At 37.3% G+C, this 17,638-nt stretch overlaps 1 protein-coding gene across 15 annotated transcripts in view; it reads left to right on the plus strand.

Moving 5' to 3' along the window:
* The window catches only part of DST (dystonin), a 289,372-nt gene extending 272,413 nt beyond the window's left edge, over positions 1 to 16,959 (plus strand). For 7 of the 15 annotated variants that reach the window (XM_088162255.1, XM_088162245.1, XM_088162251.1 and 4 more), the window contains 13 exons: positions 569 to 757; positions 1,375 to 1,504; positions 2,342 to 2,505; positions 2,856 to 3,018; positions 4,490 to 4,644; positions 4,805 to 4,879; positions 5,701 to 5,718; positions 8,662 to 8,779; positions 10,204 to 10,272; positions 11,043 to 11,242; positions 11,689 to 11,799; positions 14,452 to 14,575; positions 15,728 to 16,959. In XM_088162255.1, coding sequence (XP_088018381.1) covers positions 569 to 757; positions 1,375 to 1,504; positions 2,342 to 2,505; positions 2,856 to 3,018; positions 4,490 to 4,644; positions 4,805 to 4,879; positions 5,701 to 5,718; positions 8,662 to 8,779; positions 10,204 to 10,272; positions 11,043 to 11,242; positions 11,689 to 11,799; positions 14,452 to 14,575; positions 15,728 to 15,993 — 1,782 coding nt within the window. In that variant the 3' untranslated portion in view covers positions 15,994 to 16,959. The remainder of the gene's footprint in view (positions 1 to 568; positions 758 to 1,374; positions 1,505 to 2,341; positions 2,506 to 2,855; positions 3,019 to 4,489; positions 4,645 to 4,804; positions 4,880 to 5,700; positions 5,719 to 8,661; positions 8,780 to 10,203; positions 10,273 to 11,042; positions 11,243 to 11,688; positions 11,800 to 14,451; positions 14,576 to 15,727) is intronic. The other 8 variants (XM_088162257.1, XM_088162250.1, XM_014891770.2 and 5 more) reach the window with 3 other exon arrangements.
* Positions 16,960 to 17,638: the final 679 nt, after the last annotated feature.

Here is a 17,638-nt window from a genome sequence, read left to right on the forward strand (position 1 = left end):
AATAGTTTCTAGGGTGAAATTGCAAAGTTACAAAGGAAAGAAAATAACAGGGCAAATGTGAAGGATTTTCTGATTACATTAGACAGGATTTCAGTCCAACATACTCTTAATCTAGAAGATATCTAAATTATTTAAGTGGCTACAGGTAGGTTGTACCCTCAGCTGTTAAGGTGGCATTTTCTGTTTTATATTAAGCTTAAAGAAAAACAAAATATAGCAAATGATAGCAAAATACGGCTTCAGGAGTGCTCAGGAATAAAACTGACATCAAATCTTGTGTGATTCACTAAAGCACACTTGTAGTTAAATTATTTAATATGTTGCCTGAATGTGATAGTTACTGTTTAGCAGCACCTAATCCTGAATATCTGTGGAAGAAATGTGTTGGACTAGACATTCTAGTTACCTAGCTACCTTTAGTGATCGGCCACTACATGTAACACCTTTGATATTCAAGTATCAGTAGGCCTAAGAAGTAGCTCTGGGTTTACAGTAAGTAGAGAAATTTTAAATGCATTATGAAGAGTTTCAGATGTGCACATACTCATGTATCGGTTCCTTTGTCAAGGTCTTAGCATGGGCTAAACAGCATCAACAGAGACTGGCAGGAGCTTTGGCTGGACTTATTGCTAACCAGGAGCTGCTGGAAGCCTTGCTGTCCTGGTTGCAGTGGGCAGAGACTACACTAACTGAAAAAGATAAAGAGGTGATCCCCCAGGAGATTGAGGAAGTTAAAGCGCTTATAGCCGAACATCAGGTAAGGATTATTGAGTGGCTTGTGTCACTCACATGGGGTCACATCTCAGCGAGGACCAAGTGCGAATCTCCTTTGCTGTTTTTCCTTGTAATAATTGAATACAAGCAAGAATAATACTAGGAATAAAAGAAAACCCACAGGAACTGTGTGATAGTGCTGCCACCTTAGATCTAGTGCTGCAGTCTGGCTTTACTGATTAAATATCAAAACTAGGTTTATAAAGTGCCAGAGGGAGCTGCTGGTGTAGTGAATGCTCCTAGACTTACCCCAGCTTACACACCAGAGCTGCCCCACTTCTGTGAACTGCAGTTTGAACAGCAGGAGGCAAAATTCTGTTCTATATCACCTCACCATATACAGTTAATAAAGGAGTTTGACATACTGGTTTTTAGATTTAGCCTTCTTTTAGCAGCCAGGCCATAGTGATCTAAAAAGCTTATACTGCTGATTTTTCTTATCTACAAAACATTTATCTATGTCTATACTGTGAGTCTGGCATTGTAGGTGTCTTTCTGTGCATTTCTTTTTAACTTTAATGTTTTGCTATTGTGTATGTTTTTCATTCCTCTGGTTACTTTTGTGTATTGTTAGTTAAGATCCCCTCTATCTGATTGCAGACATTCATGGAAGAAATGACCAGAAAACAGCCTGATGTCGATAAAGTTACAAAGACCTATAAAAGGAAAGCACTTGAACCCTCTCCAGTACAATCTCATATTCCTGTCCTTGATAAGGGGAGAGCAGGAAGTAAGTAACAGCGTATTTTGGGGTGTGTCGCACATACCATTTCTCTATCTGTAAAATTTACTGATTGCTAATAATCTAATAGAGTTGATTAATTTCTGGTGAAAGAGAGTAAAATTCTCTTGGCTATCTTTCCTAATGATCTCTCATTTTTTATAAATTGTGGGGAAATTTCTCAGAGCAGACATTTTTTGCATTTTATCCTAATCTTCATGAATAGCTATTTAAAGTGTGCAGCCTTTCCTGTGCCCTTAAACTTCCAAGAACAAGTACATACTGAGTCTTTGCAAATCTTCCATTATCTGAAAGTACAGACAACTTCACAGAGAGATATAGAGACAAAATTATGCTCTTACTGTCTATAAAATTATATTAATCCAGTTAGAAGTGTATTCAGTGAAGCTGAATGGAAAGTGAATCATCAAGTGAGGAAATTGCTTTTTGTAATTTTAGATATACTTACCCATTGTATTTTATACTTACCCATACACGGAACCTGCTTCTAAAATGAGGTTGTTTGCTTTGCAACTCTGAGAGATTAATGAAGATTTAATTTAAACTGTGCAGCTTGACTAGTGGAGCCCTCACCAGCGGCTTCTGACTAGTGGAGCCCTCACCAACTGCTTCTGGCTAGATAAGAGGCTGTAGCCACTACTGGGTTGTTCCCCAGCAATAGTAAAAAACAAGGAAAAAACATCCCACTATATGGAATCATCTTGGGGTAGGACCTCCTTATTTGGGACAGGAAGGAATAATTTTAGGAAGGTCAAGTGCATTTCATGTGAATGTTTGTTTTGTTTGAACTGGGTGAGCCCTATGCATTTTATCATGTTTTAACAGGAAAGCGTTCCCCAACACCAGGCATTTATCCGTCAGCAGCCCAGGCACAAATTGAAACCAAGAATCCACGGGTAAACCTTTTAGTCAGCAAGTGGCAACAAGTTTGGCTTCTGGCCTTGGAAAGAAGGAGAAAACTTAACGATGCTTTGGACAGACTTGAAGAGGTCAGAAAAGCACTGCACGGAATATATATATATATATCTATACATATATCTATATATATACTTTTGCATAATTTTCTTTATTGGATTAAATTCCAATACTGTGAACAACTTCCATATTTGTTGTATTACATTGTATGACACAGCTGGCTGAAAACACTGTGATACACATGCTTTAATGTGCTTTAAAAGCTGTCATCGTCATTTTTAATGAGGAGAGTTGAGATACTTAAAATGCTTGCATAGGTCCTCAAAGAATCAATTATTCAACAAAATGCAGATGGTATCTAGCTCATTGATGTTCGAGATTGATGGAGTTCAACTGAAAAAAGTTCTTTCTGTTTTTTATTAAGCTGAGAGAATTTGCCAACTTCGATTTTGATATTTGGAGGAAAAAATACATGCGATGGATGAACCATAAGAAGTCTCGTGTGATGGATTTCTTTAGGAGGATTGATAAAGATCAGGATGGAAAGATTACAAGACAGGAATTTATCGATGGAATTCTTTCTTCAAGTAAGTTTTAAAATTAACATAATGTTGGACTCGGAACAAACATTCATGAGGTCTTACTGTCTAAATAGTGTGACCCATGATTTTATTGTGTTAGAAGGTAACAGATTTCCTTTTTGAATTAATTAATTATTATTACTTTATCATTATTTTACTTGAAAATATTTCTAGATTCTAGAAACTCTTTCTAGTTATTTTATATTGCAAATCAGGTTACAAATGTCACATTTATATTATTGTCCAGTTAGTAGTTTGCTGGTTTACTGAATTCAGATTGTAATTCCTGTAATACAACACTACTGCAACAATTACTTTTTGATTGAATACTCATAATAGTAAAAAGTACCTTATGTAACATAGATGGTTTTCAAAATCAGATCATAGGATTTTAATTAAAGAACTTATATGGAATAGTTTCAATTATAGAAGGAAACTGTGTAATTTTTGAAACCAGTATTTTCATGAGCCATGACAATATTCATATACCTATATAAGGCTTAAAATTCCAAGCAATCAAAGTAGAAAGGAATTTTCCTAGCTTCCCTGGTATTCCCTGGTATCGGTATTCCTTAGGTATGGTGGTAATGTAAGTCTTCCACATCATATATGTGATCATATTTCCTTTTACGAATAGGCTCATAACAGATAAGGACCTAATACTTAAAATAATCCTTTATCTTCACATCATGGAGACTTTTGCTTTGAACAGTGAGGATTTGTTTGGAATTGGGCTGCTTCTAGCATTTCATTTTAGTAGGAAAATACTGTACTCTGTATGTTTCCCCCTGCTTTTGGAAATCCAGCAAAACATCACTATATGTGAATATTGCTGTTTTGATTGAATTGTTAAAAATTAATGAAAAAGCCTAATACCACCAAGAGGTTAAATAGTTCACTCTTTTAACTCAGTTGGTATCGATTTTTTATGAGCACCAAACACTCCTGATATAATCCCTGTTCATCACCTTGAAATTTTCTTTGACCATTTAATTGAGAACCTCTGTGTGGGTTAATACTGTGCTGCTGTGAACTTGATCTAAAGAAGGACTCAATGAAACACCATGCATGGATCTGCATTGAGAAGACTTTGCATTCCAGATTTAATCAGCACAGAAATGCTTGATTGACCTTTCCTTACTAACTTTTTATCTTGTTCATTTCTGGTATTTTATGCACTTTGAAGGTCAAAATGTTAACATCCTCTCCTCAAAATATTTTTCAGTTTAATCTGTGCCCTTGCTTTTGTCTCTGTCTTCAAGCCACACTGTGGTAGCCATTTTAATCCAATATCTGGGTGACACTGGAGATTCAGATTGAGTTTTTTAAGAAATACTCCTTCACTTGTTTGAATGTCCTTATTTTTTTATAAGCACTATCTGTCACCAGATAGTGCCTTCTAATATTTATGATAAAGCCTCTCATGGTAATGGGAATGAAAAGTGAAAACATGTGTTTTGTTGTCTTTGTCCTGCAGAGTTCCCTACAAGCCGACTTGAGATGAGTGCTGTTGCAGACATTTTTGATAGAGATGGTGATGGATATATTGACTACTATGAATTTGTAGCAGCTCTTCATCCAAACAAGGATGCATACAAGCCTCTCACAGATGCTGACAAAATTGAAGATGAGGTATGTTCTCTGCTTTCTTAGGTTGCATTCTGTTCTACTGGAGTCACATTCTGTAACAATTCACTTTATTTTCACTCCTATTTGATCTGAAGTTTACTAGGTACACAAATCTTCAGAAATGTGATATTTAAAGTAATTATCCTGTTGTGGTTTTTTGCAGGTTACAAGGCAGGTAGCGAAATGTAAATGTGCAAAACGGTTTCAAGTGGAACAGATTGGGGATAACAAGTATAGGGTAAGTCTTTTAAGGACCTCAGTTCTTTCAGCTTTCTTCATAAGACATGGTTTACACAAGGAATTAGGCTATGTGAATTCACAAGGATCTCGTCCTTTGTCTCGATGACAATTATGCATTTTCTTTAAGATTGTCTAAATTTTTTTTCTTGTTAGAACATATAGACTAAAAATATGGAAAATTGCTGATGTTTGTATTTATTTTCACTTAAACTACTGAAGCTATTTTCAGTCATAGGAATTTTTAAGAGCTAGCTGCACACATCTGTACATATGCATGCATACACACAGTATATCCTCACAAGCTGGTCTTTCTGCCAGGATACCTTAAGTGCTTAAACTGTAGCTGATTTTCTATCAGTTTCACAAAAACAGTGACTCACATTTTCTTGTGGTATTGTGTTGTACTTCAAAAATCTTTTACCAAAGTGTCTTCAATCATTTTTGCATTATTTTGCCATTTTAGATTAGATAGCATTAGATACCTCCAGAATCACAGAAAAATAAATATCACACAGTAGAGAAAGATCTGCTACCCCTGGATTCAATAACCAGAACAATTTGAGGTAAAATGCAATATTTGGCTAAGAGAGATTACTAAGTACTTGTAGATTTTAAAAGACCACAGAAACAGCAATGGGAAGGAAATGAAAGCCTTGAATATTTTCCAATATTCAGTCTTGGATGGCTAACTACCTGCTCATCTCTCAAGTAGATACTTTATTTAGAATGTCTAATGTGTTAGTTTGCATGTTTCTAGGTCATGTAGAGAATTTCCTGTAAACTAATCGTGTCTTTCTTCCATTTTTCATTTCTTATCAGTTCTTCCTGGGAAATCAGGTATAAACCAGTGGAATGTGTTATGAAGTTTTTTTTTTTTCCTTTTTTTTTCTCCTTTCTCTTTATTTTTTTTTTCCTAACGCATATTGATTTAAGCTTGCAGTGGTCAATCTTCTTGCCATCCTTTAATTTTCAGCTAATTCATTGCTGGTCAGCTGTGGTATTTCTTTAAATGCTATGGAGCATTCCTTGTCTCAGGGTCCCTCGTCTACAATCCCTCACCTGCTTTCTTTGGTCATTTTCCTCATTAAGGAGATTACTTTTAAAGGAACCAGATAATGGTCAGCAGCAATTCCTATAGCGAAAAATCTTGATCATTTAGACTGCAATTATAGAGATTACGATTATCTAATCAGTTTTATAGTTGAATCCTTCAAAATTCTGTGATGTCTTTTTTAGACTATTTAATTAAAGGCTAATCATGGCAAACAGATCCCAGTGTCTTAGCACTTACTTACTGCAAATTGCACAAAAAATACTTTCATCTTTGCAAGAAAAAGGTATACTCTCTAAGCAATCAAGCAGACTGATTAAGAACCTAGATATAGTTAATTATTTTATGTACTAATACAGTGAATCTTTAAATATTTATTTTGGAAGTAGGCAAAATTGCTGTTCCCATTTAGTGTTTCCCATCACTCCCCCAAAGTGTTTTCAAGGAGCTATGGCAAGTCTATGATGTACTGGAGCTGTGTTTAAGAATCCTTTGTGTCAGCTGGTGAGTCCTCCTCAGGAGGAAACACTACCCATTGCTTACTCCTGTGCTGCACACTGATATTCAGCTTCCTGAAGTGCTAAATCATATCTATCTGCCCAGTAAGAATGGAAACACCTTATGCGAACCAGGTATCAGATACTGTCAATCCAATGCTTTTAAAAAGGCAGTAGGGATGTAATCCATTCTGGAAAGGCTAGCATCAACACCAGTAGCCATTTTAAATCTTAAGATGTAGAAAGTGTGGGTGCACTCTTGTTTACTAGCAGAGCCCGTTGAGCTAAAGAAGAAAGCATAGAGCAGTGGATAATCTTGCCATGTGCCTCAAGCAATATATCTAAGCAATAATTTAAAATATTTTCCACATATAGAACAAGTCTCTTTTTGAAAGAACTGTTTGAAATTATGTTAATCCTCTTATCTGTCATCTGTACTCTCAGATCTGGGAAACATAGAGCATTTCTTGAGAAACTCTTACTGATGCAAAATGGCATCTACGGGCTGTTGTCAAGAACAGGCCTTTTTGTAGCTTAAACTCCTTTATGTTTTTACCTTTGATTATTTGAAATAATGTTTAAAGAAAGTTAGTATCCAGGCTATTTTAGGAAGGAAATCAACAGAGTTACCATGAGAAGAAATGCAGTAATAGATAGATACTATTGCATTACTGTGTTACTTGCCAGCCCCACTTCTGAATCAACCTCAGCTAGGTGGGCAGTTTCCAAAGCACACTGTATTTGACCCTTGGTGTAGTTGCCTGATGGGGTCTAACTGACTGATTAGGCTGTGATGGGGAAAAAAAATAAAGAAAAGGAGAAAGATTCTATCTTCAGAATCACTAGAAAAAATTTTGGTAGGAGCAAGCCAATAAAAATAAACAGCATTAATTTGGATGCCTTAAAAAAAAGCTTTGATCTACATATATAAAATGGTTCTCTGTTTGGCACATATTGAATGCATTATTAAAAATCTCTTACAAATAATGCTTGTGAATGTTCTTACTTATAACAAGTACAATTTATTATTGAATTTAGAAGCAAGCTTTGCTTTTGTTTGGTTCCTAAAAGTAATATTCCTTTAAACTTATTCTCTCTTCTTGGCTTGAATAGTACCAAACAACTAAAATCATCTAACAAGTAGGGATCACGTTTGTGTGGCTTGTTCAGTTCCCTCACTGGAGCAAGTAGGTACAGTTGAATTATGGCCAGCCTTCTGCAGGGGTCAGAGATTGTCCCAAAGAGGGGCATTCAGCTCCCATTGGTTTTACTGAGTGCTCTGCATGCTTCTGTGAGGGTGCACTGCACTTTGTCTGGTGATCTGGTATCAAAATTTTTTAGTAGTGCTGGCTCAAAAGTACTGAATTCTTCTGGTTATTTTCCTTGAGATTGTGAGGTCCACATTTTAGTCATGCTGTCTTTGATCCGAATTGGAGTGAAGGTACTGCGTACAAGTTTTGTTACACAGGTTTCAAGAATGCAAAATATGCATTAGGTCTAGCCATCAGCCCAAAGGAACAATGGACTCATACAGGAGCTTATTATGAAACAGATTACTGTGCATCCCTAAATCATGAAGAACCTTGATGTGTAGACAGAGGAATGACAAACATAATGATAGTTATTAATCATTCATTGCTTCTTTAATGTTCCCTTCCCCACATGCACCTTGCTGTAGGTAAGCCGTGTCAGCACTGTAGTGCTATACCTGAAAATATTCCCATAGATGAATCAATTGATAGAACTGTGCAACACTCATAACACATTGAATTTCCAGATTATACTGATTGTTTGAAGTGACGCTGCCTTCCTTTCAGCTGACAACATTAAAAATCAAGACTGTTGCAGAAGAGTGTTTGCTTAAGATTTTACTAGTGAAATAATGCAAATAGGTCTTCATTAATTTGCACAAAAGCAGACTGTAACCAATTCAATTATGTACTATTAATTTTGCTTCTTTTATGACCTCAGACATTTGAGAATCAAGCATAAAATCAAACCTGAGTTGCTTTCTTACCATCCTGCCAATCTTCTTTTGATTAATGCAGTGCCATCTGATTTGAAATCTTAACAGCTTTAATAATCTGCATAAACAAATTGATTTTTTTAGCATTTACTAATAATTAAATATCAAAATAAACTTTTTTAAATGTCTGATTTTTTAAATCTATTGGTGTTGAACTGCATCTGAATGCCTGTGAACCTCAGACTGTCATTTGATTTTTATTGCAGTTTGGTGACTCTCAACAACTGCGCCTTGTTCGTATCCTAAGAAGTACGGTCATGGTCCGTGTTGGAGGTGGCTGGATGGCACTTGATGAGTTCTTAGTGAAAAACGATCCTTGCCGTGGTATGTAACAGAACTGTTCAAGACTTGCAGCATATTATTTGGATGCAGTCACCATTCATTGTCTCAAGATGGAGATTGAGTTGTATAAAATGCCAGTTGTTGTAAACATCATCTCACTAAATGTCATATTTTTGTGAACTTTGAATCACATGGTTGAGATCCTCTTCAGTTGCACTGACATATGTCTGGAAAAACTGTGGTGTCTTCTGCACAGTTCCTTCAGTGTTATAGTGGTGTAAGTAAGAACTGAACTTAGCCCAGATAGACTTTATGGCATGTAAGTGGCTTGTATGACTTGGCAGAAATAGCACACAGAAGTGTCCAATAAAACCTTCTCAGCAACACAATAAGTCAAAATAAGGCAATTGAATTGATGAGTAACACTACCACCACCACCACAAAAACCTCTGGCCAGTGACTGTTCCCAGTCTTTCAGTCTCAACCTTTGTAACCTTGTCTCTTCCTTGGCATCTTGCCCAGAAGCACTCTATAGAGCCCTGAGCCTTCTAGAAAGCAAATGGAAAGTGTTCCAGTCCGGAGGACGTTGTGCTCTGGGGGGGCAGGGAGTGCTCTATCACTGAGCCCCCCAGGGCATTGCATCAGATGAGCTGTTTTCTTAGTACACTATAGACAATACTGAAGAATGTAATAAGGCATTCCAATAAATTAATTGGATAATATTAAAGTATTGTGTCTTTCAGTGTCAACCAAAAATGAATTGTAACAGTCTACCTATCAATAGGCCTGAGAAAAATGTTTGGGGTACAACAGAACTAACCAAGTTAACCCTTTAATGAAGCCAGATCTTCTGAGGCATATTTTTTCCTACTATTCTGCACTTTTGAAGACTAGAAGTAGAAAGGAACAAAAGAAGGACACTTTTTCTTGGGTATATGTGAGCAGATGTCAACACAGTGGGTCTAAAGAATACCTGTAAGAATACTCTGGAAAATCAACATCACTGGACGTTGTGCATTGGTACCTAATCTTTGTCGGGTTGAAGTCAGTGATGCAGGTTCAAGCTATTCCTAAACCACTTCACCCAGCAAATTTACATTTCCACCAAGTGCTCCTCGTGTATTCAGATGAATCACATTGCAAAGAACTGTTGTCATAAACAGCTTTAAAAGTACTGCACCTAGTCATATAAAATCACATTAGCTTGTATTACTTCTTTATGTCAGCAGATAAATACCGCTGCTACACAAGTATACTTGGGACTGTAGCTGAGTCTGTCCAAATGCCATTTCCTTTTTGCCTAGGAGACCTTTGCGACCTCAGAGCACTTAGGGACAGCTTTTGCTCAAGTCCTGTCTTTTGGCCTGGTGCTCCAAGTCTCTTGCATATGCAGCTGCTGTACTTGATTTCTTCTCCTGCTAACGATTTTCTTTAATGTGACCCATGTCCTGTGTCATTTTTTCTAGTTCATCATCACGGGAGTAAAATGTTACGTTCGGAATCAAACTCTTCAATTACCACTCAGCCTACTATAGGTTGGCAAACCCCTCTCTTTGTCTCCTCCTCTTCTTCTCTCTCTTCATTTCCTTCCCGCTTTTTTAATATATACATATATATATATATACTTTTAACTATATGCTTCACCCATCATATTTAGCTTAACATGTTCCTACATGGGCTGGTGCTTTGCAAGCTAATTTTTTTGACACGCTTGAAGAGTGTTTCAAAAACAATTGTCATTCACACTGACACAGTTAAATGCTAACATGTCTTGCATTTATTCATGCAGAACATTCTCTCATATGTGTGTTTGTATGTGTGTGTGAGTGCTTAGCCACCAATTACCTCATCCTAGTTTGGGTCTTATGTTCATCATTGCATGTTGCCAAACTACATAACTTCATAGTTTTGAATAAATATATTTGCTGCTTTCCTGTAATTTGTATTTAGCTATTTCTTCTAGAACATCCAAGCAAGTATTATTTATTATGAATAGCTGTAGAATTAGCGAAACTGCCCATCAGGTTGTGTCTATGTATTAATAGTTGATTGATTAACAGTGATTTAGCACGTTGAGCATTCCATTATCACGCTGACTTCCTTTGACAGTGGTTCATTCCTGCTGGCATAAAGTATTAGAATAAGTGAGTCCTGCACATAACTCTCCTGTGTCCAAAATAAATGCATTACACAGTAATGCATTTTATTTATTGTTAAAATGTGTTGGACTTGGCATGGCAAAAAAGGCAATAAACAGCCTTGTGACAGCTTTCATATCTGAGTCATTGAACACCTCTCTTTGCAGCTAAAGGGAGGACAAACGTGGAGCTGCGTGAAAAATTCATTTTGGCAGATGGTGCCAGTCAGAGCATGGCAGCTTTCCGACCAAGGGGCCGTAGATCACGACCCTCTTCAAGAGGTGCTTCTCCCAACAGATCTACTTCTCTGTCAAGTCAAGCTGGCCAGGCAGCTGCTCCACAAGCTGTTACTACAAGTACACCAAAGGTAAGGAGAAACGTACAAAACTGCACTGATTAACAAATGGGATACAGATTGAATTTGTGGGTTTTTCCTTGCTCCAGTAATATTGGTGCTTTCTCTAGCTGATGGAGAAAAAGTATCTCCTTTTTATTTCATAGTCTGGGGTGGATCTGAGGGGTGTTTTCAGTGTGTTTTCTCTACTGTTTGCAACATGGCAGTAGGAGAATTTCTGCATTTAGGGGGCCACATTAACTGACCGGCAGTTTGGGAACTGCTCTGAAAGATCAACAAATCTCTTCATTTCACTTGAAAAATGAATTCTATCATCTCTTCATTTTACAACATTTGTCATTAACTCTTTCTGCTTAGATTTTATTTCTACTGAGATTTTGAAAGCCCAGGTATCCTTCTCCATGACGTTGTTTTCTTCTGCTGTCCTTCATATTTTGATTTACCATTGTTTCATACAGACACCACATCATTTAACACGCAACTATGGTAAACCATGGTTGACAAACAGCAAAACATCAACTCCTTCTAAGCCACCAGAATCCTCAGACTATCAAGGGTCATCTGCAGAGGTACAGTAAGGACAGAAATTCTAGTCTAATGACTTCCTTCACTAGAACTGTCACTTCACTAACAGCCACTAGAGTTTCAGTGCTTCTGAGCTGCAGCATCCTGTGTATATTAATGCATTGTCATTATTTTAGACTTCTGTCAAATTATCTCTTGCTTTTTTTCCCCCAATTTTGTTTTTTTTAATGTTCTATTTTTCACATTTTTCAATTTTAGGAAAATACAGCCTCAATGAGCTAATGTTTAAAGGTTAAATGGTTAATAAATCATAAAAGTATGGAACAAAATGGTTGAGTAAATGTGGAAAAGTACTTAAAAAAATAAAACATCCAATATATTTTGCAGGTTTCTTTCATAAAATTGTTTTATTTGCATTTATGAAGTACTACAATGTTTCTGGACTGCAGGCATGACATTAATAAATCATGACCTGTAGTGCAAAACCACTAAATAGAGAAATACCCAATCACTGTGAAGAAGATGGCACAAAAGTCTGGCAGTGATACATAAATCTTTACAACAACTCAAGATTTTATTTAGGGGGGTAGTGACCAATCATTGCTCTAATAGGATAGCTATTTGATGACTTAACAGGAAACTAGCATGACTTACATGGAAATTGCTAGTATAGCAATTAGGATTGTGCTTGCAATTAGGCTGTAAGACCAAAATTTGAAGGGGCTTGGAGCCAAAGTGTTTGCTCTAATGTAATTACAGTCAGTGAAAAGATTGCAGCTGGATCAGGCTGCACACTGACGTGTCATTTGTGGGAGTTACTCTTGCCCTGGTTTGGATGGCGTGCTTGGAGAGGAGAAGCTTGTGCTACCACCCCCTCTGTTGTATCTGCTTTCCACAAATCTGCACTTTGATAACTATTGCTGTTCCTGTGACACCTTCTGGTGTGAAGTTTCCATAACCTCAGCATGGCTTTGCTCAAAGTTGCACAACAAACTTCTTCCTCCCTCCTTCTGTGCGTGTTGTTGTGCACACTGCAGGTGTGCCTGTGGGTGCAGCACTGCAAGCACACAGGGCTGTGGCTTAGAATGATTAACAGCACAGAGTTTAGTCAGTTGTCAGTTTCTAATATATTCCTGTATTTTCTTTCATCTCTTAGCTGGTAGCTGCAGTGAAAGATTAATTGATGGTACATTAAAGGGTTTATATACATGGAAAGGTGTTGTTTTCATTGAATTACAATGACAGGAAAGCAGCTGGCCTGATTTCATATGGGGGCACTGTGTTTCTTATCTGTTCTTCCAACTGCCAGTAGTTTCAGTGATTTTCTTTTATGTAAACCAGCGTGGTTTAAGATTATAACTGGAATGGTTAGGGTGGGGTAGGTTCAGTGAATTTCTAAGGCATTCTGCAGCATTTACCACCCAAGAGAGAGGTTATTCATTTTATATGTAAACTGCCTTAGGGCTTAGGGCAAAACTGAAGAGCAGGCTAGTTTTATTTTTGCACTGGTGATTCTATCCCAATGCTTTGCCCAGAGTGCAGCAGCTTCAGTGGAGGTGGTAACAGTGTTCCCTGTCTCCTTACCCTCCCAAGCAGTGCCCGTATAGCAGAGGTTCCCAGGGCATGGCTAGCTGTGTGTACTTGGCTTTAACGAGAGTTAAATAGTGTGACCTGCCCTATCAAAGCCAGCAGATTGCTCTGTAGCATCTCTTGTGTTTAGAAGTGCCAGAAGTGGTCTGAACTGGCAGCTGTCACACAAGCCCCTGCCAGGCCTCTGCTCTGTTCTTCTCTCAAGGCACCTTCCAACACACTTCTCTGGATCTTGGTTTTAGTACCTAATTCTACCTACAATTGCATGGGGATCAAAGGCACAGAATGCAGGATCCTGGGATCCAGGCCACTCCACAAACTGCATTCATCACTGCACTGTTTGTTCTTATTTTTGAATATTTATGTAGTATTTTTGTGTTAATTTAATTACTGTGAATATGGTAGTTTTTCCTCTTCTTTGCATACACCCCTTATTTAGTGAGTGATATTCATTTTGAGATCTGATGATTCAATTTTTGTGGCTGTGAAAGAACTTTTCTTATTTGGGGCAGATTGTAAATCAAGACTCATTTCAGAAATTAGAAAGCAGGCAGGGTAAGACTGTGTAGTAGAGACACTGTAAAGCAGTATATTGACAACTGGAACTTTTAAAATTAGTCCTATGCCCTTTTTTCTGTTTTTTCTTGTTTTGGCTTGGTTTTTTTCCCTCCTAGCAAAAGATTTCTGAAAATATTTTCATCACCTATAACTACGTCCAGAATGGTGGAAAGTCAAGCAATGCAGACATAAAATCTCAATATGTACCATCAACTAATCTTACCTGCTTGACTAATTATAAGAAGGTAGCTTTTTTCTTTCTTCATAGAGCATTGAAATACACACAAAGATGGTAAAATGTTAAGCAGGCTAGTAAAACGATTTGTTGTTGTTGTTGTTGATTTACATTTGGACTACTTCAAATGCAAACTGCTAAAGGAACATTCTAAACTTCACATTATGAATTATGCCCGTAGTGGCTCAAACCAGTATTTCATATTCATAGTGAATGTTGTTATGGCAATCATATTCTAAGCTATGTAGTCCCTAATACCAGTCCTTATCTTCAGTTTTAAAAGATTTTTTTTGTTGTGTTTTGGTTTGCATAGGGAACACCAATTCAAGGAAGTAAACTCAGGCTGCCAGGGTATCTATCAGGGAAGAGTTTCCACTCAGGAGAAGACAGTGGCATCCTGTCAACAGCAGCTACCAGAGTCAGAGCTCAGTTTGCCGGTGAGTGTCTTGACTTCAGAGATTGATCTTCCATTTGCTTTGTTTTCCACCTGAATACTTAAGGTCACATTAGGGTTCAGGGGAGATGTCAGAAGAGTGGGAAGAAGTAAAAGTTGTACTGTCTGCCCATTGTTGAGGGTGCATGTAATCAGGCCCTCCATTCACATGTTCAGCTCTGGATGTGGAAATTCAGGGCTGTAATCTTCTTGACAATGGTACCTCCAATATCTCTGCCCAAGGAACTAGGGAAGAAGCATTTACTCAAAGGATCCAGTTCTTTACAGTATTCAAGTTATTCTCAATTGTGATGGAGCAAAGGAGTCACTTAGTCCATGACCTGTCCATTTCTTTTGGAAGAACTGCAGGGACCAGCTGTAGATTACCTTATTAATGCAATATCCCACAGAGATTTTTTTAAGCAGTATACGAAAATAGAAAGCATTGAAGCTGTGCTTTTCAACACAGTGTTCTTCATAAATACAGGGAACCAGATTTGTGAAGATCAAAAATACTTAAAAAGTAATTGGAAAATTATTAAAAACCACATTAATTGTTTTCTGTTTAAGATTCCTTGTTGTGTTTTTTTCTTCATGGCACATTGTCTGGGCAGGCTTTAACTTAGCAGACTTGCTGAGAGCTGATCTTCTCAGCCCTTTGTTAGGCAAGGTATACACTTTGCCCTTGCTTACTTGCAGCTTTCATCTGTATGGATTTTATTTTTTTTTTTTTAAAAAGAGGAGTAGCACATTTAAATATTGGGATGTTCATTTGCATCTCCAAGATGCCTATGCTTGGAAATCATGCATGCTTGAAGATACTGAATTTTTTTTTTTTCCAACCAATAGCTGAGAAAATGGCAGGGAGAAGAAAGGCTCTGGGTGTTGAGTGAAGGTACAATGCATGTTTAGGAAGTCAAGAAAAGCTGCCAGGATAATGCATTTTTAATGAGATTTGCTAGTGATGGATTACCTATGTATCAGCATTTGATTTTGCATTTCCTTTTCTTTAGTGTGAGACACAGCATCATTTAGCTTGCCTGGCAGAGGTCTAAAGTTCAGTCTGTGCAACGAGGGCTGCCAAGGACCTAGGAAAGACCTGCACAGGTTTTCCATCTTTACCTTTAATGCTGATGGTTACCTTCTCTCTTTCTAGAAACCAGAAGAACTCCAAGCAGACCTGGGAGCCGAGCAGGAAGCAAGGCTGGCAGCAGGTCAAGCAGCCGCCGAGGCAGTGACGCATCTGACTTTGACATTTCAGAAATCCAGTCTGTGTGCTCAGATATGTCAGAGACTGTTCCTGCTACAAGCAGGCCGACACCCCGAGCAGGTTCTCGGCCAGGATCCGCCAAGCCTTCTAAAATTCCAACTCCCCAGAGAAGGCCACTAGCCAGCAAATCGGACAAGTCCTTGAAGAGATAATATGATTGGCTCCATAAAGGTCTTATCCTTTTGCATTAAATATTTAAGTTCATAAGATGTAAAATATTATGTAGAAATTACTGTGAAATATCGCAAGAGGTGGATTTTTAATTCTGCAGATGGCCTTATTTGTGTATTTGTCTTCTTATTTTATGTGTATAATTTTTGTCAGATTCTTTTTTGTTTTGCCATATCCTGTGCGAAGGGGAAGAGTTCTAATGTAAACTAACAGTTGTACACAGTAACATGTAGAAAGTACACTAAAAATAATTGCCGAATGTACAGTGTACTGAATGTACAGTAAGTCTCTGCAACCTCAATGAAAAAGGCCTGTCACTATGTCATTAGTTAACAGTAAAGGATACCTCATGATTTTTCTTTAAAAAAGAAAAAGAGAATACTGAAAGCCAAAAGACACAATTACACATTTTGAGCTAACTAAACAAACACTAAACGATGTACGTCAAAACTACTAAGGAATACAAACACACATTCACAATACCCTTATTTATACAGCATCTCTCAAAGAACTCACAAAGTTAATTAAGCACTTGCCAATAATATAATACTCCAATACCTTGCAGCATTTCTGTGCCATTGCTTTCAATGAGGCCAGACACATTCTGGATATCAGAACTATTATTCTGTAAGAATATCAATATGAAGTGCATTCATGTAAATGTGAGGTTTTCTTTTGCTTGAGTGGATGGTAGCACTGTATCATTGAACTCATTTTGTATCAAAGCAATTTTGCTTGCAGAAAGCTCAGAAATAAACATGTCCCTTAACTTTATTTCTATTGTATTTCTTATTTCACAGGAAGGTAATTTTCTGTGTTATGTTTTAGAGCATATGCCGTTTCAGATGACCAATAATTACCATAGGCTTTAATGTTATTTCCCATTATCAGCTATCTGATTTTGGTTAGCTACTGTATTTGTTTAATAAAACACTAAATTGCACATATCAGAGCATATGAAATTATATGTAATTACTGCGTGTCGACAATTATTTTCTCCATATTAAAATGTGTCATTTATATACCATGTATGAAAGGCAGAGAGAGTAATTCACTTGCTCTGTTAGTCGATGAAACATTCCAGCCATTCATGGATTCATTGAAAGAATAGCTAATAGTTCAATTTCACTGGAAAGAAAGGTGCAGCTTCAAATGGGAGTGCTGTAGGATGGCTGGATAGGTGCTGTGGTAAGTAGTGACAGAATCCCTAGAACTTCCAAATGCCCTTTGATAGTATCAGAAAGACTTGGGTGGGATTTGCCCAGATGAACAAAATAATACTCAAAAGATAATTGAATCAATCAAAATCCACTTGTATCAGGATTTCCTTCAACACAGAGTTTTACAAGGGTTTGTAGAAAGCCATGATCTACTGGTCCTACCTGGCTTGGGAATCAACACAAGTGTTTACTGATTACTGAAGCATCACTCTCTGCTGCACTATTTTATCTTTCCATTTTTCACCTCTCCTGTTGCTTCTATTCATCCACTGATTGCTTTCCTAGAACATTAAAATAGATCAGAATTACTCTGGTGCCTTGGATAGTTTCCAGTATTTACGCATGATAGCTGAAATACCTCTACTTGTAAGCAGGAGAAAGGAAAACGATAGAATTTAGGCACTTG

The sequence above is a fragment of the Sturnus vulgaris genome, chromosome 3 (assembly GCF_052056855.1).
Source record: "Sturnus vulgaris isolate bStuVul1 chromosome 3, bStuVul1.hap1, whole genome shotgun sequence".
Lineage (NCBI taxonomy): Eukaryota > Metazoa > Chordata > Aves > Passeriformes > Sturnidae > Sturnus > Sturnus vulgaris.